This window comes from Ranitomeya imitator, chromosome 5, assembly GCF_032444005.1.
Source record: "Ranitomeya imitator isolate aRanImi1 chromosome 5, aRanImi1.pri, whole genome shotgun sequence".
NCBI classification, from domain to species: domain Eukaryota; kingdom Metazoa; phylum Chordata; class Amphibia; order Anura; family Dendrobatidae; genus Ranitomeya; species Ranitomeya imitator.
The window spans coordinates 564,343,583-564,369,682 of NC_091286.1; the positions used below are offsets into that span (position 1 = coordinate 564,343,583).

The 26,100-nt window shown below is 45.5% G+C and overlaps 1 protein-coding gene across 1 annotated transcript in view; it reads right to left on the bottom strand.

Moving 5' to 3' along the window:
- Positions 1 to 26,100, bottom strand: part of FARP2 (FERM, ARH/RhoGEF and pleckstrin domain protein 2) — a 135,956-nt gene that overhangs the window by 79,293 nt on the left and 30,563 nt on the right. Inside the window, exon 3 of the mRNA XM_069726779.1 lies at positions 2,040 to 2,144. Coding sequence (XP_069582880.1) covers positions 2,040 to 2,144 — 105 coding nt within the window. The remainder of the gene's footprint in view (positions 1 to 2,039; positions 2,145 to 26,100) is intronic.

Sequence of the window (26,100 nt, forward strand, 5' to 3'; positions counted from 1 at the left end):
TAAAGGGAACCTGTCACCCCAATATCGAAGGTGAGCTAAGCCCACCAGCATCAGGGGCTTATCTATAGCATTCTGTAATGCTGTGGATAAGCCCCCGATGTATCCTGAAAGATGAGAAAAAGAGGTTAGATTATACTCACCCAGGGGCGGTCCCGGTCCGATGGGCGTCGCGGTCCGGGGCCTCCCATCTTCTTACGATGACATCCTCTTCCTGTCTTCAGGCTGCGGCTTCGGCGCAGGTGTACTTTATCTGCACTGTTGAGGGCAGAGCAAAGTACTGCTATGCGCAGGTGCCGGGAAAGGTCAGAGAGGCCCTCAACAGGGCAGACAAAGTACACCTGCGCTGGAGCGGGACTACAAGAGGATGTCATCGTATGAAGATGGGAGGCCCCGGACCGGGCCGCCCCTGGGTAAGTATAATCTAACCTCTTTTTCTCCTCTTTCAGGATACATCGGGGGCTTATCTACAGCATTACAGAATGCTATAGATAAGCCCCTGTTGCTGGTGGGCTTAGCTCACTTTCGATATTGGGGTTTGACAGGTTCCCTTTAAATAGATAGGGATTTCGGATGAAAATTATTTGGAACCTCGGACCACTCCTTTTAATGTTGTGTTTTGAGGCTTTTGATCAAACTTTTTAGTATTTTTTCCAACAAGATGAACAATCCTGACTGTGCCGTTTTTGGTGTTGAAAAAAAAATTAAATAAATAAAAGCGTAATAGAAACCTCAGCAGAATCTCCAACCAAAAGTGTGAACAGAGCTCAATTCATTGTAGCTACTTGATCTTTATTGTACTTGCCGAGCACATCCCTATGAAATAGATGTCAGCACTTTCACTAAAGGTACCTTCACACTAAACGATATCGCTAGCGATCCGTGAGGTTGCAGCGTCCTGGATAGCGATATCGTTGAGTTTGACACGCAGCAGCGATCAGGATCCTGCTGTGCCATCGTTGGTCGGCGCAGAAAGTCCAGAACTTTATTTCGTCGCTGGATCTCCCGCAGACATCGCTGAATCCGCGTGTGTGACGCCGATTCAGCGATGTCTTCACTGGTAACCAGGGTAAACATCGGGTTACTAAGCGCAGGGCCGCGCTTAGTAACCCGATGTTTACCCTGGTTACCAGCGTAAACGTAAAAAAAACCAAACACTACATACTTACATTCCGGTGTCTGTCCCCCGGCGCTGTGCTTCTCTGCACTGTGAGCGCCGGCCAGCCGGAAAGCAGAGCACAGCGGTGACGTCACCGCTGTGCTTTCTGGCTGGCGCTCACAGTCAGTGCAGAAAAGCACAGCGCCGGGGGACAGACACCGGAATGTAAGTATGTAGTGTTTGGTTTTTTTTACGTTTACGCTGGTAACCAGGGTAAACATCGGGTTACTAAGCGCGGGCCTGGGCTTAGTAACCCGATGTTTACCCTGGTTACCAGGGGACCTTGCATAGTTGGTCGCTGGAGAGCTGTCTGTGTGACAGCTCTCCAGCGACCACACAGCGACGCTGCAGCGATCGGGATCGTTGTCTAGATCGCTGCAGCGTCGCTAAATGTGACGGTACCCTTAAGTTCGAATCGCGGCAGTAGGACCCACTGCAATGAGGAACTGATGACATATCTTAGCAATATGTCATCAATATCCAGTCAAATTATTCTAATACAATAATGTATTGTGTTATTTGGTTGAATACCCATAAACTAAAAGTAAAGCTTAGGGAACAAATGGTTAATCCTGTAACATGAAAAATGTATCCAAAAATGGAAACTGCATCACAGCCACATGTGCACAGCATAAAAGACTTTCCAAATGACTGGATACAGATCTGCTCCAGAGAGGCTTAATTATAGACATTTTGCTTACTTTGTGATTCAGGAATGAAATATCCTACATCATTAACCAGATGGAATAAAAACAAATTGGAAAATGTTTAATATTTCATGTACACAGCAGCGGGTTTATTGATGACGCATAAGTAGTGTTTTATCGAACAGATACAGATCCATTTATTAGTCCAGTCTGTGACACGTAGAAACTTCACGTACCCATTGTGATTGCACAGTCTGGAACTCGATGCCAAAATAGTCAGTCTCCACCACATTCAGATGAGTGAATGCTCGGCTCAGTAGTGTCTGCCCCGTGGTCTTTGGCTGAAAAATACAAAAAGATTTATTAGGAAACAGAGTCCAGAAACATTACATGACCTTATAAGAGGTCAGATTCTTTTCCCAATTGGTTATCATTGTAGCACCTTTAGGCTATGTGCACACGTAGGAAATGTGGTGCAGAATTTTCTGCACTAAATCTGCATCTCCTGGCAGAATCCGCAGGTGCGTTTATTGTGCAGATTTTACCACTGTGGATTTCTATAATGGAGGGGTGCAGAAACGCTGCAGAACTGCACAAAAGTAGTGACATGCACTTCCTTGAAATCTGCAGCGTTTCTGCGCAGATTTTTCTGCACCATGTGCACTGCTTTTTTTTTTACATTGATTTACATTGTACTGTAAATCACAGTGCAGTTCTGCAGCGTTTCTGCTGCAGAAAAATCTGCTGCAGTTCTGCACTAAATCTGCACTAAATCTTCATCGTGTGCACATACCCTTAGGCACTTCACTCAACACAATCTAATTCAACATACAGGGAGAAAAGTCAGGAGATGAGCCCACGAGGCGTACATGGGCCTCACCAACACCTTTTATATTCTATAGCTATCCTGGCCTGTTTTGGGGACAGAACTCAGCCATTCAGGTCAGGGTTCACTAAGGCTACGTTCACATTAGCGTTGCGCGCCGGTGCGTCGGCGACGCAACGTGCGACGCACCAAAAACGCGCGCAAAAACGCTGCATTTTGCGACGCGTGCGTCGTTTTTTGACGAAAATCGGACGCACGAAAAATGCAACTTGTTGCATTTTCTTGCATCCGACGCTAGCGTCGGAAACGACGCACGTGTCGAAAAACGCTAACAAAAAAACGCACGCGTCCCCTATGTTAAACAGCGATGCACATTAGCGTAACGCTAATGTGAACGTAGCCTTACAGATTTCTAGCAGAAGCTTGGCAAACAACAACCAATTTTGAAGAAACATCAAAACCCCTGATGATCTATGGATGGTAAAGCGGACAACATGAATGCAGAGAGATGAAAAACGGAAAAACGGAATACCAATAGGATGGGAAAAATATTTATAATTTGAGGGCATGGATGTGTGAATAATGCGGAATGCTGACAGCTCTTGGATGCAGTGTAAGAACAGATATAACGAAGGAAAGGCTGAGCAAAGTTCCATCTTCTTTGCGGACCTTGGACTGTGTGTTACATGTGAATTTCACCCTTTGAAGCTCACAATAATTGCTACCTTTAAATCTATCTGATGACACAAATGACTCTGAACTCCACAACATAAAAGTAACGATAAAAAAAAAATTCAAAGTATCACGATTTATTGTTATGATTTTACTTAAGGGGTTATCTCCAGGATAGGCGATAACTTCCAGATTGGTGGGGGTCCTGCTGCTAGGACCCCCTTGGAGAATCCTCTCAGCACGTCCTATGCACGCTGTGAGGATTCACAAGTCTGCACTCACAGAGTCACTGCGGACTTGTACCCTAAGGCCGGACAATCCCTTTAAGGGGCCACTGCCTGTTGTTTCCTCGCCCAGTCTCTCTAGCTTGATTGAGGAGTTCATTGCCTTTGTGACCTCAGGTGCCATGTAAGGAAATCCGGAGGTAAGCTACGAATCAAGATGCACAGGCCAATGCTGGGCAGAGAAACAACCACTGGAAGCAGTGGCTCCTTAAAGGGAAGGTGCCACCAGTTTTCTTGTATTTTGTTTTTTTTTGTGAAATTAAGCTTAAAATAGTAATTAAAATGTATTAATGCAATGTTTGCACTGTTGCAAACATTTCTATATGAAAAATATTATATATTTTTCTACAAATATACATATTTACCACTAGGGGGAGCATTTTCCGTTTTAGACCTCAAGCAGCTATAGTAAGATTTAGCAGCTCTGCCCCAGGGATGTTAGACCACCCAAAAGGGGAGGGAAATGGTGATGTCAGCAGTTACTGCCCCAATTTTTCTGCTAACAGTAAGAATGAAGAGCAGCATCACAGGGCAGCACCATTTTGTGTGTGACTGCCCTGTGACCTGCTATCACCAGCAGTTACTGCATCAGAGGCACAGCTTGTTTACAGAGGAGCAGAACACAGTAGACTCAGCAGCATTTTTTGTGAATAACATTCTTGCCATCCCCCTTCCCCCACCTTAATCCCTGTCCTGTCAGCTGCCCTTCCTGCTCTCTCTCCAGGTGTCACCTTCCTCTCTGCAGGCTGTGAGTGCAGCTTACAGGAGATCACAGGGACTGTGTGTGAGGGGGAGGGGGAGACATGGCAGGAGAAGCACACAGGGCAGCGTGTGAGAGCAGAGGACGTGCCTGCTTGGAGTACAGAGGAGCAGTGAGCGCTTCTGTCCTGCGATAGAGAGCACAGGGCTCTAATAAAATGGCAGCTAGTCACACCTACAGCAGTGAGTTGTGCAGCCCACAGAGGCGTGCCCAGCTCACTGCTAATGCTGCTGCAATGTTACAGATAGGAGATAATAGACCGGCGCTGACCCTATGTCCATGGGGTGCCGTAATCTGACACTGATAGTGCCCTGCTACTGCTGCAAAACCAAGATGTCAGCCCCCAGTGCATTCTTTAAACTCATATAACACATGAAATCTGTTTCACATGCATTTCAAACTTGGTTATAGCAGCATGTTATGCTACATTACAGTGATTTATTAATGACCTACAAACGCGGTACCTTCCCTTTAAGTGCTTGGTCATGCCCAGACCACTTAATGTTGCAGAATGCAGGGACAGATAGAAAATACAAAGATGTAGATGGATTTACATTTCAACGACCTGCAAGCCCACATATGTGGTTTGTGGGGGCTGGATGGAGTTTGATCTTACAGAGAAATTACCTTTAACCCCTAAGTGGCCGCCGTCTTAATGCGTAAAACGGCAACTGGGAATAAGGCTGTAGTGTCCTCTAGAGTCGGAAAATCTCGGTTACCGGTACACAGAGACACCGAAGAACATGATCAGGGTTGGATTTTCTGGTCCCCGATCATGTGATCACCGTTATTCAGTAAATAACGGTGATCACAAAAAAGAAAAGTGTGCCGGCTGTTACAATGATTTCTCTCTCTTCTGACATGATATACATAATAATAATCTTTATTTTTATATAGCGCTAACATATTCCGCAGCGCTTTACACACATTATCATCGCTGTCCCCAATGGGGCTCACAATCTAAATTTCCCATCAGTATGTCTTTGTATGTATGTCAGAAGAGAGAGAAATTATGCCCCCAAGACTCCCTCCATCCCGGGACCCTAATGGTCCGTTCCCCAGCCGGGGTCATCTTCCTGGGTAAAAAAAAAAATGGCGGGTGCATGAGCAGTGCACCTGTCGAGATCTGCCGGCCAGTACCAGGCAACAATAGGAAATTGAGCATGGTGATAGGGTCCATCACAGTGATCAAAAGAAAAAAAAAATAGTAAAATCACATCCCCCTTTGTCACCTCCTTAGATAAAAATTATAAAAATATTCTTTCCTTCCATTTTTTTGCAGTTATACAGATATACACACACTCACAAACACACACACACACGCACGCACGCACGCACGCACGCACACGCACACACACAGTATATATAATGGACAATGCAGACAACAAAAGAAAAAATAAAAGTATTCGAAGAAGTACAATGACAACTCACTATCTGCAGAACTGTCAGCCATTTATAGATCATACTAATCTGAAAAGATATGAATGAATCTTCCCGGGGTAATCACAAAACAAAATTTGGCTCATTTAGACCTTCCATTGCCAAAAGGGACCTGAGACAAGTAGGGAGGATCACACTTTGGACTATGAGACCTGCGGTCTTAGCATCTGGACACAATTCTCTCTGGAATTCAGAAAATTCTCCTATAAATAACAGAATCTGCCTGTATGAGGCCAGAGAAATTCCACCGTGTTAACCCCTTTACAGCCACTAATACTTTCTGCATTTTAACCCTCCGTCACATACAACTGATCTGACAGGCGCTTCTCTTTTACTTTCATTTCTCCTTCCTCACCAGATTGTGAGGAAACCCCCTCCCTCCAGGTAGTCTCCTGTCTCTTGAAGGTCTGTGAAACCTGATATCACAGTTGGATTTCAGAGCTTCAGGGGAGAGGATATAGCTGCACAGATCTCTCAGGCTCATTGTATGTGAATACGTCACATTCAGTAAGGTTGGTATTTTATGTTTTTATTCATCACAATAGTTTATTTAGCTTGTTTTATGAATGTATAGCACAAAATGTGAGGATATTTCATAGAAATAAGGGAGATTTTATAAAAGAAAGTGTGCTGCTCAGGCATACACAGTAGTTCCCTAACATATTCCTTCTCTTGCTTCAGATTATCTGCTGAAATGGAGAGGAAAATGTACAATTTATCCAAACAACTTGATGTTGAGGAAGTAACAAACATGCTGTTAGATGATAGAGACCTCACACTGAATGAGGATTTAGGAGAGGAAAGTGAGATTGATTCTCATGATGAGGTGGAAGAATGTGTCCTGGATTCTGAAACAGAGCAAGATGGTGACAGTGGTGAGGATGAAGAAGTTGGATCATATTATATTGGAAAAGATAAAAATACTAAATGGAACAAGAAGCCATTCCAGAAAAAACGTAGGGAACCTTTAAACATTATTACTCACCTTCCTGCAGTAATAGGAACTGCACGTAATGCAAAAACTGCAGTTGAATGCTGGAACAGTATATTTACAGATGACATTCTGGACTCTATTGTCACATATACCAACCAATATATAGACATTATAAAGGACAAGTACATCTGCAACAGAACCATCAAGCCCACAGATGAAACAGAACTGCGTGCTTTTTTTGGATTACTGTACCTTGCAGGAGCTTATAGGGCAAATAGACAAAGTTTGGAGGAACTTTGGGGTAAAGATGGGGATGGAGTTGAAAAATTTAGCCTTGTTATGTCTATAAACAGATTCAAGATTCTAATTCGTTGCCTTCGGTTTGACGACAGAACTACCCGAACCGAACGCAAAACACATGACCAACTTGCTCCAATTCGTGATATATTTCAAAGATTTGTTGTAAACTGTAAACAAAGTTATTACCCTGGAGAGAATCTCACTATTGACGAAATGCTCCCTGGTTTTCGTGGTAGATGTGCCTTTTGTCAATATATTCCATCAAAGCCAAACAAATATGGAATAAAAATGTATGCCCTTGTTGATGCCAGTAAGACCTACACTTACAACCTGGAAGTTTATGCAGGAAAACAACCAGAAGGTCCTTACTGTGTGAGCAACAAACCCATTGATGTTGTAAAAAGACTGGCTGAACCCTTATTTGGATCGGGTCGCAATATTACAGCTGACAATTGGTTTACAAGTTGTGATCTGATTGATTATCTGAAAATTCAGAAGCTGAAGGGAATTGCCGCCACAGTTTGTAAGTGTGAAAGAGAGACAACAGTACAGCAGTATGTTTGCATTCCATAATGGAAAGGCTTTAGTTTCCTATGTACCACATGCCAAAAAAATCGTACTTCTTCTATCAACACTTCATGATGATGCTGCCATCGATCCTGGGACTGGGGCAGAAAAAAACCCGGAGATAATTACATTTTACAATGCCACCAAAGGGGGTGTGGATACAGCAGATCAGATGTGCTCCACTTTCAACGTCAGCAGAAACATCAAACGCTGGCCAATGGTCATATTTTTTGCTATGTTGAATTTGGGTGGTATAAATTCACAAGTAATTTATCTTGAAAACAAGCTTGAACCACTCCGTAGACAATTGTATCTGAAAAAATTGGCCCATGAACTAGTACTTGGAGAGCTACGCAGGAGAAGCGTGAAAACAATCAGTATCCCCTCTCGCCTTCAAGTTCAGCTCAAAAGGTTCTGCCCAGAAGATGATGGTGAAAAGTCACCATCTGCACCACCTCACAAAAGAAGGAGATGCACCACCTGCCAAACGGAAAGCGGAATCAGAAGGCTTTCAAATTATGAATGTCTCAAATGTCATAAAGCAATTTGCCTGACACATGCAAAAATGGTGTGTAATTCTTGCTATTTGCTCTGCAAGTGTGACTTTTCTGGGGAAACCTCAGCATCTACTTCTGATTGAATATGTTTTTAATAGTACTTAAGGTACCTTAAAATTAAGTTTGTGTTCAAAAATTTTCTTTGTACATTTTTTTGAGAGAGTCGAACTGGGGACTATTTGGCGGGAGTTTTGAAAAGTTTGTATTTCATAGTTATTAGTTTTATGTTAAGTAAATGTTTTTTTTTGCAACTGATTATGTGTAGTCTCTTTTATTACATCCCTATGAAGGTCACTGATCACTTTTAGAGCACTGAAATTGCAAACATTAGATATTATAGGTATTTTTCCAGCAGGCGCCTGACAGGCACATTGTATGTGAACTCGTTAGTCCGAATATTGTATGTGACGGAGGGTTAATCAGGTGCTCAGTGATCAGGATGGACCCAAGTGCAGTGGTCACAAAGTATTAAAAGTTGCATCCATTCATTTTCAGTCAATGTGTTTGTTTTTACTACCCTTGTGTTATTCATTGTCCCATATGCAAAAAAAACCCTTTTCCTTGCAATACGTCAATGAAAAACACACAGCACATGGAGCAAACTCAAATGGCGTCTGTGTGCTGTCTGTGTTCTGTAACCCCTTCATTTACATGATCAAGTTTGGGCTGCAAATCAACCTCAGACGTGTCTGTTTTTTTAAAGTGGATCACTGGTCAGCAAAGAGCTGACATGTGAAGAGCACCATGTACAATGTATCAGTGTGCCGCCAGCAGAAAGGTGGACATGAGACATGTGAAGGAGGCTCAGACACCAGCTGAGTGCAACTTGGAAAGTCCTCATTACATACAAGGATGATCAATAACTTGGTCTTTAAGGCCTCTAAGCACATTTGTTTAATGTTGGATGAACCCGCTGATGGGTTCGACCTACCGTCCAGGTCATGTTTTCAGGATTTCCATAGTGCTGCACAAGTGAGAACTCCTGATACTTCCATCACCTGTGGAAATCCTGAAAACAGGACCTGTTGGGGTCCGGGAGGACTGGAGTTTGGGAAACACTGATCTAGTGTGTATGAAGGCCCTGGACAAGTAATTGTCGGGGAGAGGTCACTTGAGTATATCCGATTTTGGCTGATTGCATTATTCTCCCGCAGATACGCAGTCATCCAGAAATGTCTTTTCTCAATGGCTCTTGGGTATGGATCAGGCAGCAAACATACAGGTCCTTCTCAAAAAATTAGCATATAGTGTTAAATTTCATTATTTACCATAATGTAATGATTACAATTAAACTTTCATATATTATAGATTCATTATCCACCAACTGAAATTTGTCAGGTCTTTTATTGTTTTAATACTGATGATTTTGGCATACAACTCCTGATAACCCAAAAAACCTGTCTCAATAAATTAGCATATCAAGAAAAGGTTCTCTAAACGACCTATTACCCTAATCTTCTGAATCAACTAATTAACTCTAAACACATGCAAAAGATACCTGAGGCTTTTATAAACTCCCTGCCTGGTTCATTACTCAAAACCCCCATCATGGGTAAGACTAGCGACCTGACAGATGTCAAGAAGGCCATCATTGACACCCTCAAGCAAGAGGGTAAGACCCAGAAAGAAATTTCTCAACAAATAGGCTGTTCCCAGAGTGCTGTATCAAGGCACCTCAATGGTAAGTCTGTTGGAAGGAAACAATGTGGCAGAAAACGCTGTACAACGAGAAGAGGAGACCGGACCCTGAGGAAGATTGTGGAGAAGGACCGATTCCAGACCTTGGGGAACCTGAGGAAGCAGTGGACTGAGTCTGGTGTGGAAACATCCAGAGCCACCGTGCACAGGCGTGTGCAGGAAATGGGCTACAGGTGCCGCATTCCCCAGGTAAAGCCACTTTTGAACCATAAACAGCGGCAGAGGCGCCTGACCTGGGCTACAGAGAAGCAGCACTGGACTGTTGCTAAGTGGTCCCAAGTACTTTTTTCTGATGAAAGCAAATTTTGCATGTCATTCGGAAATCAAGGTGCCAGAGTCTGGAGGAAGACTGGGGAGAAGGAAATGCCAAAATGCCTGAAGTCCAGTGTCAAGTACCCACAGTCAGTGATGGTGTGGGGTGCCATGTCAGCTGCTGGTGTTGGTCCACTGTGTTTCATCAAGGGCAGGGTCAATGCAGCTAGCTATCAGGAGATTTTGGAGCACTTCATGCTTCCATCGGCTGAAATGCTTTATGGAGATGAAGATTTCATTTTTCAGCACGACCTGGCACCTGCTCACAGTGCCAAAACCACTGGTAAATGGTTTACTGACCATGGTATTACTGTGCTCAATTGGCCTGCCAACTCTCCTGACCTGAACCCCATAGAGAATCTGTGGGATATTGTGAAGAGAAAGTTGAGAGACGCAAGACCCAACACTCTGGATGAGCTTAAGGCCGCTATTGAAGCATCCTGGGCCTCCATAACATCTCAGCAGTGTCACAGGCTGATTGCCTCCATGCCACGCCGCATTGAAGAAGTCATTTCTGCCAAAGGATTCCCGACCAAGTATTGAGTGCATAACTGAACATTATTATTTGATGGTTTTTTTGTTTGTTATTAAAAAACACTTTTATTTGATTGGATGGGTGAAATATGCTAATTTATTGAGACAGGTTTTTTGGGTTATCAGGAGTTGTATGCCAAAATCATCAGTATTAAAACAATAAAAGACCTGACAAATTTCAGTTGGTGGATAATGAATCTATAATATATGAAAGTTTAATTGTAATCATTACATTATGGTAAATAATGAAATTTAACACTATATGCTAATTTTTTGAGAAGGACCTGTAGCTCTTGCCGAAAGCTAGAGTTGTTTGACCGACAACTATCTAATGCACTGGTGGGAACACGGGCAGAAGAGGGATCCTGTGCACGAACAATGAATGGGCCCTTTGCAGTCCAATAGCTCATCATAGTGCACAGTTCCAAATGTTTTGGAGGTCAAATGGGTCCCCTTAACTTTTGAGCCCCTGTGCAGCTGCACAGGTTGCACCAATGGTAAGTCCACCCCTGATCTAATGTGTATGGCCAAATTAATTATAGATTTTGGAAGGTTTGGTTCCTCCTTGTGGAGACATTGACTCCATGCAACTTGGGAAACATGCAAATTAGCTCTCCATTAAAAGGAAAAAGAACAATTGGGCTGAAAGCATCACACTCCGGCAACCAGTACCCTACTGAGTACTGATGAGCAAAAACTTAGAAGCCTTGCTGTCTACATATGGACCTCTCTGGAATGGCTGATATCCAGGGCCGTATTTGCCACTAGGCACTTGAGGGCACATGCCTAGGGCGGGGCGATGTGAGGGGGCGGCACCTGAGCAAGTTTAAATAAATTTTTTTTTTTTAAGGTTCGGGGGTCACCCCACCCACACACCCACCTCAGCCCCGGCTGCTGCGGGGGGGGAGGGGGTCTCGGGCACAGGGCCGCCCGCTATCAGGGCATTACTTGTTAGTGTGCATCTGGCATCCAGAAATGGGTGCTGTACCTTTAAGCAGCAGCCGGCAGGCCCAAGTGCATCATGGTCCTGACGCCGGTCATGTGACATGCTGCCCGCTCTTCTTAATGTAGGAGCAGACTGCAGAGCTGAGCAGCATGTCATGTTTGTTGAAGAAGATACTGAAGTCGGCGGTGAGCAGGGAGAGGAGGCGGGCAGTGTGAGAGGAAGCTTCAGAGAGGAGTGAGGCGAGAGAGGACACGGAAGTCTGCTGATGTGAGTGAGGAGAGGGGAGGCTGCTAAGGGGAGAATATGAGAGGCTGGAGAGGAGATGAGAGGGGAGGCTGCTAAGGAGAGAGGAGAGGCTGGTGAAGGGAGGCTGCTAAGAGGAGAGGCTGCTAAGGGGAGAGGAGAGGCTGGTGAGGGGAGGCTGCTAAGGGGAGAGGAGAGGCTGGTGAGGGGAGGTTGCTGATGATATGAGAGGCTGGTGAGGGGAGGCTGCTGAGGAGAGGAGAGGCTGGTGAGGGGAGGCTGCTGAGGAGAGGAGATGAGAGGAGAGGCTGGTGAGGGGAGGCTGCTGAGGAGAGGAGAGGCTGGTGAGGGGAGGCTGCTGAGGAGAGGAGATGAGAGGAGAGGCTGGTGAGGGGAGGCTGGTGACGGGAGGCTGCTGAGGAGAGGAGATGAGAGGAGAGGCTGGTGAGGGGAGGCTGCTGAGGAGAGGAGATGAGGGGAGGCTGCTGAGATGAGAGGCTGGTGAGGAGATGAGAGGCTGGTGAGGGGAGGCTGCTGAGGAGAGGAGATGAGAGGCTGGTGAGGGGAGGCTGCTGAGGGGGGAGGCTGCTGAGGGGGGAGGCTGGTGAGGAGAGGCTGGTGAGGAGAGGAGAGGCTGGTGAGGAGAGGAGATGAGAGGCTGGTGAGGAGAGGGGAGGCTGGTGAGGAGATGAGAGGCTGCTGAGGAGAGGGGAGGCTGCTGAGGAGAGGAGAGGGGAGGCTGGTGAGAGGAGGCTGGTGAGGGGAGGCTGCTGAGGAGAGGAGATGAGAGGCTGCTGATGGGAGGCTGGTGAGGAGATGGGAGGCTGGAGATGAGATGGGAGGCTGGTGAGGAGAGGGGAGGCTGGTGAGGAGATGGGAGGCTGGAGAGGAGATAAGAGACTGCTGAGGAGAGGGGAGGCTGCTGAGGAGAGGGGAGGATGCTGAGGAGAGGGGAGGCTGGTGAGGGGTGGCTGGTGAGGAGAGGAGAGGGGAGGCTGGTGAGAGGAGAGGGGAGGCTGGTGAGGAGAGATGAGAGGCTGCTGATGAGAGGCTGGTGAGGAGATGGGAGGCTGGAGAGGAGAGGCTGGTGAGGAGATGGGAGGCTGGAGAGGAGAGGGGAGGCTGGTGAGGAGAGGAGATGAGAGGCTGCTGAGGAGAGGGGAGGCTGCTGAGGAGAAGAGAGGGTAGGCTGCTGAGGAGATGAGAGGCTGCTGAGGAGAGGGGAGGCTGCTGAGGAGATCAGAGGCTGGTGAGATGAGAGGCTGCTGAGGTGGCTGCATCTGGCAGGGGGAGGCTAGGGGAGGCTGCATCTGGCAGGTGGAGGCTGCTTACGGGAGTGAGGAGAGGCTGCTGAGGGAAGTCTGCATCCTGCATCCGACAGGGTGAGGCTGAAGAGGGGGTTCCCTTTAGAAATCTGTCAAACCTTGCAACCATGGCTGAATCAACTGACCATGTAATGTGCATGAGATTCACCAGATTCTCACATGACAACTGGAAAGGTTTGCTAAGGCTACTTTCACATCAGCGATTTTCTCCGTTCGCGGCAGATCCAGCAGTTTTTCCGCATCTGCCACGTAAAGTATCAGTTACGGGCCGGCAACTCTGCGTTCGGCCTCATTCATTCCCTATGGGACTTGCGGACATGTGCGACACTTGAGGTTTTGCACTTGAGGCGAGACAAAAAAACACTGCTAGCAGCATTTTTTTTCCTGTTGCTGCTAGCAGTGCCGGATCGCGGCAAAACTGCAAGTGCCTCACATGTCCGCAAGTCCCATAGGGAATGAATGAGGCCGAACGCACTGTTGCCGTAAGTGATCCGTTATGGATGCGGAAAAACTGCCGCAAATGTCAAAAATCGCTGATGTTAAAGTAGCCTAAGTCACAGCTGATAGTGTCATACTATACTCACCAATGGGGGAGGCAGAACGAAAAGTGCCTAGGGCAGCATAAACTCTAAATACGGCCCTGCTGATATCCCTATTTATAGGTTTCAAGGCTCTTCAATGTGTACAACATTGTCTTACATAGTATCTGCCTATAGGTGGCATCAGAGAGGCAGTCTTTAGTTATCAAAGCCACATATCCGGCAGTCTCTGCTTTTTTCTACTTCTCCCGCCCTTGGCCCTTCTACATGAAATTTTCCACAACAGAATTCTTTGGTCAGAAAGAGGGGCAAAATGTAGTTTCAACAGCATAAACACAGATGTATGCATATCAGCACTTAACAAAACCCAAAGAGGACAAAAGATGATCAAAAAGGCCAGAGGTATAGTGTAAAAATCTACAACTTTATTAAATACAATCATATTAATATAAAAACCAGAGAGAAAAAGTGGGTAAGACCACAGTGCACAAAAACAACAAGAACGGGATGGGTGAAACCTGGCTAACAATCACATATACACAATGAACAAATAGCAAAATACATGATATAAATATGTAAGATCAATGGCTCCGTTACCCCTGTGCATGGCGAAATGAAGACATCATGTCAGTCAGTAATAATGGCTGTGATACAGACGTGGGCAGAGTAGTAACAACATACTGAGATATACCTTAATCAAATAAAGCCCAAACGTCCGCAACAGCAAAACAGGAGAGCGGGAGGAAGCCAGCGGTCACCACATCACCCCTTATCAGCACTTAAGCACGCATGCAGTCAGTGCCCATGGAATAACGACTCTGTAAAATTGCTAATCCCACCCATGCTCAACAGTACCAGTCTAATGTCAAAGTACAGCACAAAGGTTATGGGGGTCTGGGTGTTCAAAAACAATTCTTGCCTCCATTTTAGAGAATTCTCTCCTGTGTATCTCCGCTCCATTCCTGTCCTGTTGGCAAACAGCAGCAGTGCACCCAAGTCCATAAAACCGATGCCTGCCACAGGAACACATTACAGCTAAAGCTCGTTGATACACCGTCGCACAGAAAGCAGGTTTGGCTGTGTACTAACTAGACATGAGCGAACTTGTTCTGAAAACGTTCACCAATCTCAAATTCAGCAAAAACTTTGCACAATCGGATTCGTGTTCAGATTCCTGAGCATTTCTCCTAAAAAAAAAAAAAATCGGCAATATTTGGCCAAAGCTAGGTAAATTATTGCGTTTCCACTAATGCTTTTGTTAGGATTTTGGCTGGATAGCGGCACTGTATGATGAGCGGGGGGGGGGGGGGGGGGGGGGTAGGGACATGTTTGATGAGGGGAGGGGGTGTGGAGATTAGCGGCGGACTGTATTTTTTTTTTTTAAATTAACTTAATGTCTGGAGATTCTGGCAGCCAATCAGGGTGTAAAAAACATACACAACTTCCAGATACAAGGGCTTCTATCATTGGCTGCCGAAGTTGCATGTCCCTCTCCATATAAAAAGCGGACGTTGTTTTTGAGCCATTTTGTCAGCGTAACAGCGCAGGTAGTCAGATAGTTGTGTGGTTTATTATCAGCTACTTCACCTAGGTCGGATCTTGTGTCAAATCGCCCTTCCAGCATCTAAATCTTTTGTGCTAATACTGTGATGCAGGCAGGAGTCCACATTTCAGAATCTAAATAGTTTGCGCTAATGCTGTGATCCAGACACCAGGCCACATTTCTGAATTTAAATCCTTTCTGCTGATAGTGTGTCTGGACCACATTATCTATGCAAAAAATGACTATGGAAAGTCTGCAAAGCTGTTCACACATTCTATTCCATGGGCATCAGAGTTCTGCTCCAAAAATTCACAGACTCAAGAAGAGGAAAGCATCTGCACCAATGTCCAAATTTTTTTTCAGTTGGATCCGGGGCCAGACAAAGTAGGGTCTGAGAAGAATTCAGAGCCTCTTCACCAAACATTAAACCCGGGGGTGGAGGTGATTCTGATGAGGCATACGTGGACTGTACTGTGCGGTCAGGGCAGGAAGAGAAGGGTAACTATCAGGGTGAGGAGTATGAGAACAGAGAGGATGACGATTAGGTTGTGGATCCCACTTAGCGTGAACCCAGAGGCATGCAGCTGAGTAGCTCAGCAGAGGAGGTGGAGAGAAGGAAGATGAGGAGGTTACGTTGCAGCTTGCCTCACAGACACTGAGTGATGCAACTATGACAAGCACTGCATCCTTAGCTCCAACTCTGGCTGTGGCCAGCAGCAGCGCGGGTCTGCAGTAGGCAGAGGCAGCAAGGGTTGCCTTTTTTTGAAATTGCAATGGATGATCCAACTCATGTTATCTTCCAAATTTGCAAAAAACTACTCAGTAGAGGCAAAAATTGAAATAATTTGACTACTACATGCATGAACCGGCACATGCGAAATCAACATGTGTTAGTCTCGGAATTTCACTGCACTAAAATGTGGACTAGTGGGCCTTGCCAACCAGTGGCTGTCCCATCACCCGCATCTGCTGCTTCTTCCTCCTCCATCATGGTACCAAGTGTTCTCACACAGGTCTCCAGCCACATAATCTCCATTTGTTTACCCCCCTACAGTTTGGGTGAGTGAGAGCCTGTCAGCTGTTCCGAAAGTGGAGATGCCTGCTGTAATTGTTTCACAGAGCGCATGACATCTTTCTCAATCCACCATAACATCTCCGCCTCCACCTCACTCACAGTCCAGCAGTTTGTGTTCACCGTACTCCACCGTCTCTCAGCACAGCAGCCAGCCCTCGGTCCCGAAGTCCTACACATGGCAAAGCTAAGAGCTTGAACTCCACCATCCCCAATCTGTTGGCCACAAGTTTTAGAATCCCCAAGGCTTGCGGGACAAACCTATGTACCTAACACTTCCTCCACTGCTTCTGCCTCCACCTGCACCCTCAACCTCTCCCTTAATGAGACATGCGTTTCAACAGTGCAAAGAGAATCCACCCACCTTTGTATTGCGCAGCCAGGGCTCAACACAATCAGGCACTGTTTTAATTAATATGCCTTGGAGATCGCAGTCACACAGCTCAAGAGTTGTGGACAGCTATCCAGGTTGAGTTTGACCAATGGCTGTCTCCACTGAACCTGGACACAGGGAAGACCGTGTGTGATAAGTGTGTAAACTTGGTGGCGGCCCTACGCTGGGGCAACCTCACACACATGGCTTATGCCCTCAACCTGGTAGTACAGCAATTTCTCCGCCACTATGCCAGCCTGGATGCGCTGCTGCAGAAAGCACGGTCACTCACTTCCTAGTGAGCATCACTAGTGATGTCTTGGATTGTTTTTTTGTTTGTTTGCTTTTCATGATGCTATAATTTTTTCCCTATGCTTGGTTAAAAAAAGTAGCCATTACTGACTACCACATTTTTTGTACTCCATTTCTTTTAGTGTTTCTTAAAGCCAGAAAGTTGCCATTTGAAATGACTTTAGCTTTGTGCCATGTCTGTGATCTGCTTTTTTTCTCCAAATTTAAACAACTGAATGAACATCCTCCAAGGCCGGTGATTCCATAATTTTTGCCAGGGGTTGTACATGCTGGAGCACACTTGAATAGTCTGAGGGAGGAGGTGGTAGTCCCAGAGGAAGAGGTGTAAGCAGAGGAGGCTGCGGAAGGATAACAATATCTCTAAGTTCCGGTCTGTCGTTGCACAGGCCGGTGCCATGGGAGGGTGGATTACAGAGATTGAGGAGGCTCAATGTATTAGACAAAATGTTAGCGAAGGTGCAGCAGCCAAGGAATAAATAGAGGAAGATTTAAGGGAGAGGTGATGGGCGCACAACAACCAGGAGATGCAGAGTATAAATGATCCCCGCTCTGTTGTCCGTGGTTGGCGGAAGGGGACAGAGGAAGCAAGCTTGAGGGTTAACTCGCCACCAACACACCATGGACTTGGACCTCATGGAAGCGCCCGACACTAGCACCTTCTTGCTGCACTATCTGCAACATGATGCCCGTATTCTTAGGATTAGGCCAGGGTCACACTTGTGTGTGCAGTGCGAGAAAATCGCACGAGTCTCTCGCATCAATACCCGGCACTGCCGCCGGCACTTGGGACCGAAGCGTGCGGCTGCATGTATTTCTATGCCAGCTGTGCCTGAGTGCCAGCTGCTGTGCCGCGTATTGATGCAAGAGTTTTGTGAGAATTTCTAGCACTGCACACCCAAGTGTGGCCCTGGCCATAGAAATAGTGCGGACTACTGGACTGCCACTCTGTTAGATCCATGGTACAAGAGTAAATTTTGCCAGATGGTTCCCACCCACCCCTGGAAAGGGACAACCGCATGCTGGTGTATCGAAGCACGCTTTTAGATAATCTTAAGAGTGGTTTAGCCCAAGACAGCAGTGAGGCACGCAGTGTGCATTGCAGTTATAGACGTCCAACCAAGGGAACATTGAGCCATCAACGCAAAATCATTAGCAGCAGCAGGGTAAGTGGCAGAAGCAATTTCTGGGAGTCATTTCACACATTTTTTACACCAGCATATGCATCAGCAGAACAGAGTACAAGTCTGACACATTGTGAATGACTGGAGAGGATGGTACAGGAGTATCTGAAGCTCAATATCAATGTAATTTGACATTTTGGTCTTCAAAAATGGAAAAGTGGCCTGAGCTCGCCTTGGAGGCTTTTTCATGCCTGGGAGACAGAAATCTCTTAGAACAGGTCTTTAGCGCTGCTGTTGGTGTCCTGACAGATAAGAACATTCGGCTGTCCCCTGAAAGTGTAGACACCCTAACTTTTCAAGATGAACAAGTCATGGATCTCCAGACTAGGCAAGAGTGTAATTTTTAGTGTGCAGCATTGATCTCGAGCTACTGCAGTCTGACACTTTTGTCGTGGATTCTGTGCCTGCTGTTGCTACAGCTGCTGTAAAACAATTTTATGAAATGTGGACACTCCAAGTTGGGCCTCCATCTGGTGTGTTGCCTGTTGTGGAAGGGGTGTCAAGGCCCCATCATACTATTTCTACTCTGGGTAAATTTATGCCACTTTAGTGGTCTGTGGCAATTTTTGGAACAGCTTGGACTTCAGGTTGGGTCTCCTTCATATGTGTTGTGCTTATAGCAGTAGGGCTCCCAGACCGGCAGGCCTGCACTTACTATCAGTCAACAACCTGTGTTACTATCCTAAAAAGTTTCTAACAATAGTAGTCTACGAAGCTGATATTTGTGCCACCTGAGAAAAGCAGTTTGAGCTGTTGCATGAGGTATCAGGACTCTCAGCACAGCAGGCCTACACCTGTCCATCGCCCACCTATTCTTAATGTCTTAATTTAAACTTAAATTAAAAGCTGTAAATGCTGTCCCAGACCCAGACACCCCATGCATGGCCCATGGCTGACTGCTGCTGTCCCATTATCAAATTTCTACTGTGCGTCAATTGATGCCACTTTTTCCTGTCTCTGCCCCTAATTTTTGGAAATGTTTGGACTCCAAGTTGGGTCTCCTTCATGTGTATAGCCTGAATTTGGCAGGGCTCTCCGAGCACCAGGCCTACACCTGTCACTGCGATGTTTAAGCCAGAAATGCTGGTCCAAGCCCTGTCCCATGCATCCATGCTACGCAATTATACTATTTGTACTCTGGGTCAATTGATGCCACTTTTCCTGGTGTCTACCCCTAATTTGAGCTGTTTTGGCAGCTTTTTCGCCACCCTGAAGGGAAATCTTGAAAGGTTCACTTATATTGAATATTGAAAATATTTCACGGCCCTTAGTGATCCTCCCAATAGTGATCTTGTCACGATAAGAGAATGCTCAAAATCAGATCTAACAAGCAGAGAAGAACAATAGAAGAATGAATGAGCCACATCACTGACAGAGCAATGGACCAGAAGAGACAAGTCTGCTATCGAAGGTAGACCGATATTTCAGGGAAAGCAGAAACTATTGGTTGCTACCACTGACACACAAGGTAAGATATTTTGACAGAGAAGAATAATTGTTCATGCATTGCCAAACTGCTTATTTTTAAAGGTTCTGTTAGTTTATACATTATTCTTTTTCATAGAAGAACTCCTTTAATAATAAAAAACAACCCTTCTGCACCCACTGCATGCAGATTACTCTACTGAAACAAAAACGCAGCCAACTGGGAGAACATTACTTACTAATTATACATTACTACAATTTATAGTACAAAAATACAAAGAAAACCTCAATACCGGCAGTTCTCTCAGCACAATCATCACATTACATCCATCTTCTGCTATCTGGGTGTGTATCGTCCTCCTCTTTCCCTCCGAGGCTGGATCTACCATAAGCAGGAAGCAATCAAGCAGCTATTGAAATCACAGTTGCTTCCTGCTGCAGCCTAGGAGCACAGTTTACAAGGGCAGCAAGCAATCTACCATGCGGGGAAAGCAGGCGAGCCAGTATGAGGCTATGTGCACACGTTGCGGATTTGCCTGTGAATGCAGCAGATTTCCATGCGTTTTACAGTAGCATTTAAACCTATGGAAAATCAAATCCGCAGTGCACATGCTGCACAAAATACCGGGCGGAAACGCTGCGGTGCATTTTCCGCAGCATGTCAATTCTTCGTGCGGTTCTGCAGCATTTCTGCACCCATTGACTTCCATTGTGTCGGGCACACCGCAGCAAAACCGCAGATGTAAAAAAGATCTGCAGTTTATCTGCGGATGAAAACGCTGCAGATCAGGAGTGTGTGGGCGGTGACTGTGTGCGTGTATAGTGTGTGCGGGCGGGGTCTGCGGTCTGGCCGGGGGTCTTTGTGTGTGTGTGTGTGTGTGTGTGTGTGTGTGTATGTGTGTGCGTGCACGCGCAGGCATCGTCGGCTATGCCTGCTACAGTGATTGACACATTAGCCAATGATGGGACAGTAATAGTCCCATCATCCGGCTAATGTGTTGAATGTAAAAAAAACAAAACACATATACAGTACAGACAGTACATACAACATACAGTACATACAATACATAGAGTACATACAATACATACTCACCAATCACCTTGATCCGGAAACCATCGATCACCTGTAAGAAATATTAAAATAATAAACCAACAATATACTCCCTGATCCGCGGTAATCCAATTAAAGTGTCCCACAACGATCTCCCGTGGAGAGCTGCCACATCAGCTGATGCGACCACTCTCCCAGGGGCTCCGGCGATACAATGACGGAAGGTATCCTTCCGCCGCTGTGAGTACAGTATAGTTCATACTCACTTGCAGCACTGCTTTGTGGGAAAATTCCCATGCAGCATTGCCATCAAGTGAGAGCAATGAACTACAGTAAACTCTCCAGTGATGCACTGCAGGAGCCATTGACATCACTCTATGTCACTGTTCTATAGGGGAAATCGTCGTGGGACACTCGTTATTAATTGGGCTACGGCGGAAAGGGAGCATACGGTTGGTTTATTATTTATTTTTTGCAGGCGATCGAGGGCGTCGCAGGAATTAGGCGTGGTTGTAAGTATGATGAAATTAAGAAAATTAAAATACTTTTTTCTGGCTGTGTCTTTTTTTTAACTCTTTCACTACTATAGGATTAGTAATGGATAGGTGTCGTATTGACGCCTCTCTATTATTAACTGGGCTTAATGTCACCTTACAATACAAAGGTTACATTAACCCCTTATTACCCCATATCCAACCGCTACACGGGAGTGGGAAGAGAGAGACTAAGTGCCAGTATTGGAGCATCTTAGAGATGCGCTATTTATGGGGCGGCTGCGGGCTGGTATTTGTAGCCGGGGGGGGGGTGGCAATAGCCATGGCCCCTTCCTAGGCTTTGAACATCAACCCGCAGCATTCTGTATAGCCTTTCTGGCTATAAAATATACGGGGACCCCACGTCATTTTTGGGGGGTCCCCCTATGCAGACAGCTGCGGGCTGATATTCATATCCTGGGAAGGGGCCATGGGTATTACCCCCTTTCCAGGCTACAAATATTGGCCCCCGGCTTTTCCCCTCTGGTGCAGAAAATTGCGTGGGAGCCCACATAATTTTTTTCCATTTTTATTCTAAATTAAACATACGGTTCATTAATAAACATTGGCCTTGCCATTATCTATGGACATACAGTGCCTTGCGGAAGTATTCGGCTCCCTGGAACTTTTCAACCTTTTCCCACATATCATGCTTCAAACATAAAGATACCAAATCTAAATTTTTGGTGGAGAATCAACAAGTGGAACACAATTGTAAACTTGAACAAAATGTATTGGTTATTTTAAATTTTTGTGGAAATTCAAAAACTGAAAAAATGGGGCGTGCAGTATTATTCGGCCCCTTTAACTTAATATAGATATATCTACTATATAATTGTCTAAGGGTAACTTCCGTTTTTCTGTCTGTCTGTCACGGAAATCCATGTCGCTGTTTGGTCGCGGCAAAACAGCCACGACCAATCAGCGACGGGCACAGTCCGGAAGAAAATGGCCGCTCCTTACTCCCCGCAGTCAGTGGCCGGCTCCCGCATACTCCCCTCCAGTCACCGCTCACACAGGATTAATGCAGGCGGTAACGGACCGCGTTATGCCGCGGTTAACGCACTCCGTTACCGCCGCTATTAACCCTGTGTGTCCCCAACATTTTACTATTGATGCTGCCTATGCGGCATCAATAGTAAAAAATGTAATGTTAAAAATAATTTAAAAAAAAAAAACTGCTATACTCACCCTCCGTTGTCCGCTGAGCCGCTCGCGCCGGCCACCATCTTCCGTTCCCGGCGATGCATTGCGAAATTACCCAGAAGACTTAGCGGTCTCGCGAGACAGCTAAGTCATCTGGGTAATTTCGCAATGCATCCTGGGAACGGAAGATGGCGGCAGCCGCGCGCATATCGCCGAAGCTCCGCTGGATCCCAGGAGGTGAGTATATAACTATTTTGTATTTTAATTATTTTTTTAACAGGGATTTGGTGCCCACACTGCTATCTACTACGTGGGCTGTGTTAGATACCGTGTGGCTCTGTGCTGTATACTACATAGGCAGTGTTATATACTATGTGGGCAGTGTTATATACTCCGTGAGCTGTGCTAGATATTACGTGGCCAGTGTTATATACTGTGTGGGCTGTGCTATATACTACGTGACAGGGCAGTATATTACGTGGATATACTATGTGGCTGGGCAATATACTACGTGACTGGGCAATATACTACGTAGCTGGGCAATATACTACATGACTGGGCAATATACTACGTGACTGGGCAATATACTACGAGGGCTGTGCAATATACTACGAGGCCTGTGCAATATACTACGAGGCCTGTGCAATATACTACGAGGCCTGTGCAATATACTACGAGGCCTGTGCAATATACTACGTGGACATGCATATTCTAGAATACCCGATGCGTTAGAATCGGGCCACCATCTAGTCTATCTATATCTATCTACATCTATTCATAGATATATCTATGCATCGATATAGTACAGTCCAAGAGTTTGGACACACCTTCTCATTTAAAGATTTTTCTGTATTTTCACGACTATGAAAATAGTACATTCACACTGAAGGCATCAAAACTATGAATTAACACATGTGGAATTATATACTTAAAAAAGTGTGAAACAACTGAAAATATGTCTTATATTCTAGGTTCTTCAAAGTAGCCACCTTTTGCTTTGCGGCCTGCTTTGCACACTCTAGGCATTCTCTTGATGAGCTTCAAGAGGCAGTCACCGGGAATGGTTTTTACTTCACAAGTGTGCCCTGTCAGGTTTAATAAGTGGGATTTCTTGCCTTATAAATGGGGTTGGGACCATCAGTAGTGTTGTGGAGAAGTCTGGTGGATACACAGCTGATAGTCCTACTGAATAGCCTGTTAGAATTTGTACTATGGCAAGACAAAAGCAGCTAAGTAAAACGAGTGGCCATCATTATTTTAAGAAATGGTCAGTCAGTCCGAAAAATTGGGAAAACTTTGAAAGTGTCCCCAAGTGCAGTAGCAAAAAACATCAAGCGCTACAAAGAAACTGGCTCACATGAGGACCGCCCCAAGAAAAGAAGACCAAGAGTCACCTCTGCTTCTGAGGATAAGTTTATCTGAGTCACCAGCCTCAGAAATCGCAGGTTAACAGCAGCTCAGATTAGAGACCAGGTCAATGCCACAGAGTTCTAGCAGCAGACACATCTCTACAACAACTGTTAGCCGGGGACACACACAACGTATAAAAAAACGGTCCGTTTTTGACGGACGAGAATCGCACAAATGTTACCAAAACAGTGATCCATGTGCAGTGCGAGGATGCGATTTTCTCGCATCAAATGATCCGTTTGACATCCGTGTGACATCCGTATGGCGAGATTTTCTCACACACTTGCAAAATGAGCAAATAATGGCTGAGCCTTTCCTGTCACCTGCCCAATGCCTGAGAATTTCTCACAAGTCACACTGATGGTCCGTGTGCTGTACTATTTTTTCTCACCCCCATAGACTTTCCTTGGCGATTCTCGGCTGAGATACGCTGACAATCGCAGCATGCTGCGATTTCACTCGGATCCTGAATATGGCCGAGAAAATATCGGATGATGGGAGCTGCCCCATAGATTAACATTGGGACGAGCGCAATGCGATTTTTTAGCGCATTGCACTCGTCCGTATTACGGTCTAGTGTGACCCCGGCCTTAAGAGGAGACTTTGTGCAGCAGGCCTTCATGATAAAATAGCTGCTAGGAAACCACTGCTAAGGACAGGCAAAAAGCAGAAGAGACTTGTTTGGGCTAAAGAACACAAGGAATGGACATTAGACCAGTGGAAATCTGTGCTTTGGTCTGATGAGTCCAAATTTGAGATCTTTGGTTCCTACCACCGTGTCTTTGTGGGACGCAGAAAAGGCGAACGGATGGACTCTACATGCCTGGTTCCCACCGTGAAGCATGGAGGAGGAGGTGTGATGGTGTGGGGGTGCTTTGCTGGTGACACTGTAGGGGATTGATTCAAAATTGAGGGCATACTGAACCAGCATCGCTACCACAGCATCTTGCAGCGGCATGCTATTCCATCCGGTTTGAGTTTAGTTGGACCATCATTTATTTTTCAACAGGACGATGACCCCAAACACACCTCCAGGCTGTGTAAGGGCTATTTGACCAAGAAGGAGAGTGATGGGGTGCTACGCCAGAGGACCTGGCCTCCGCAGTCACCAGACCTGAACCCAACCGAGATGGTTTGGGATGAGCTGGACCGCAAAGTGAAGGCAAAAGGGCCAACAAGTGCTAAGCATCTCTGGGAACTCCTTCAAGATTGTTGGAAGACCATTCCCGGTGACTACCTCTTGAAGTTCATCAAGAGAATGCCAAGAGTGTGCAAAGCAGTCATAAAAGCAAAAGGTGGTTACTTTGAAGAACCTAGAATATAAGACTTAATTTCAGTTGTTTCACACTTTTTTGTTAATTATATAATTCCACATGTGTTAATTCATAGTTTTGATGCCTTCAGTGTGAATGTAAAATTTTCATAGTCATGAAAATACAGAAAAATCTTTACATGAGAAGGGGTGTCCAAACTTTTGGTCTGTGCTGTATATCTATCCATAGATAGATCTATGTATCTATAGATCTATCTATATATAGATCTAGCTATCTCATTCCTTCTAGCTATCATGTATCCATCTGTGTGTAATGGAGTGTGTGTTGGACAAATGTAAAAGAGGAGGTTGGACAAGAAATGACATCACAAATCTTTTTTTTTTTTTTTTTGGTCAATAATAGATCTTTATTTAGCTTTCAAAAACACATCCAATCCACACAAAATGCATCAAAAACGCACCTGCGTTTTCTGCCAAGAGATGCGGATTCTGTGCGGAAAAATCACCAAGCAAATCCGCAACGTGTGCACATACCCTAAGCCTCCTGAAGCCATTATTTCATAGGTGTGCATATGAAGGGATGGTTAAAAACTAAGCAGACCCAACTACATACATGTAACTTATCACCCGGATCTAAGCCTCAAATCTTCTGCTCAACTCATGTTTGATGCAGTAATCATGAAGATACCTGCTTTCTGATCACTAGTTCCATTGCTTTATGCTGAAGTCTCTCCACAACCTGAAATGACCAATCACCTTAAACTAATCAACAAATGTATATTGATATGTATATCATCCCCCATGAGGCCTCATCGGGTCACATTAATATCCTCTGTTTTACACATGGGGTGTGCGACATATCCCTCCGCAACAGAATTCAGTGGGATACATCACAGTGTCCGGTTACCACCAGATTTCCGTTCCATGATGGTACACCGGCACTGTATGGAAGAGCATGGCCTATGACATTGTTCCAGACCTTTTTTGTTTGCAGCACATCTATCCAACGGAGGCCATAAGCACATTGTCTTGGCCTACATT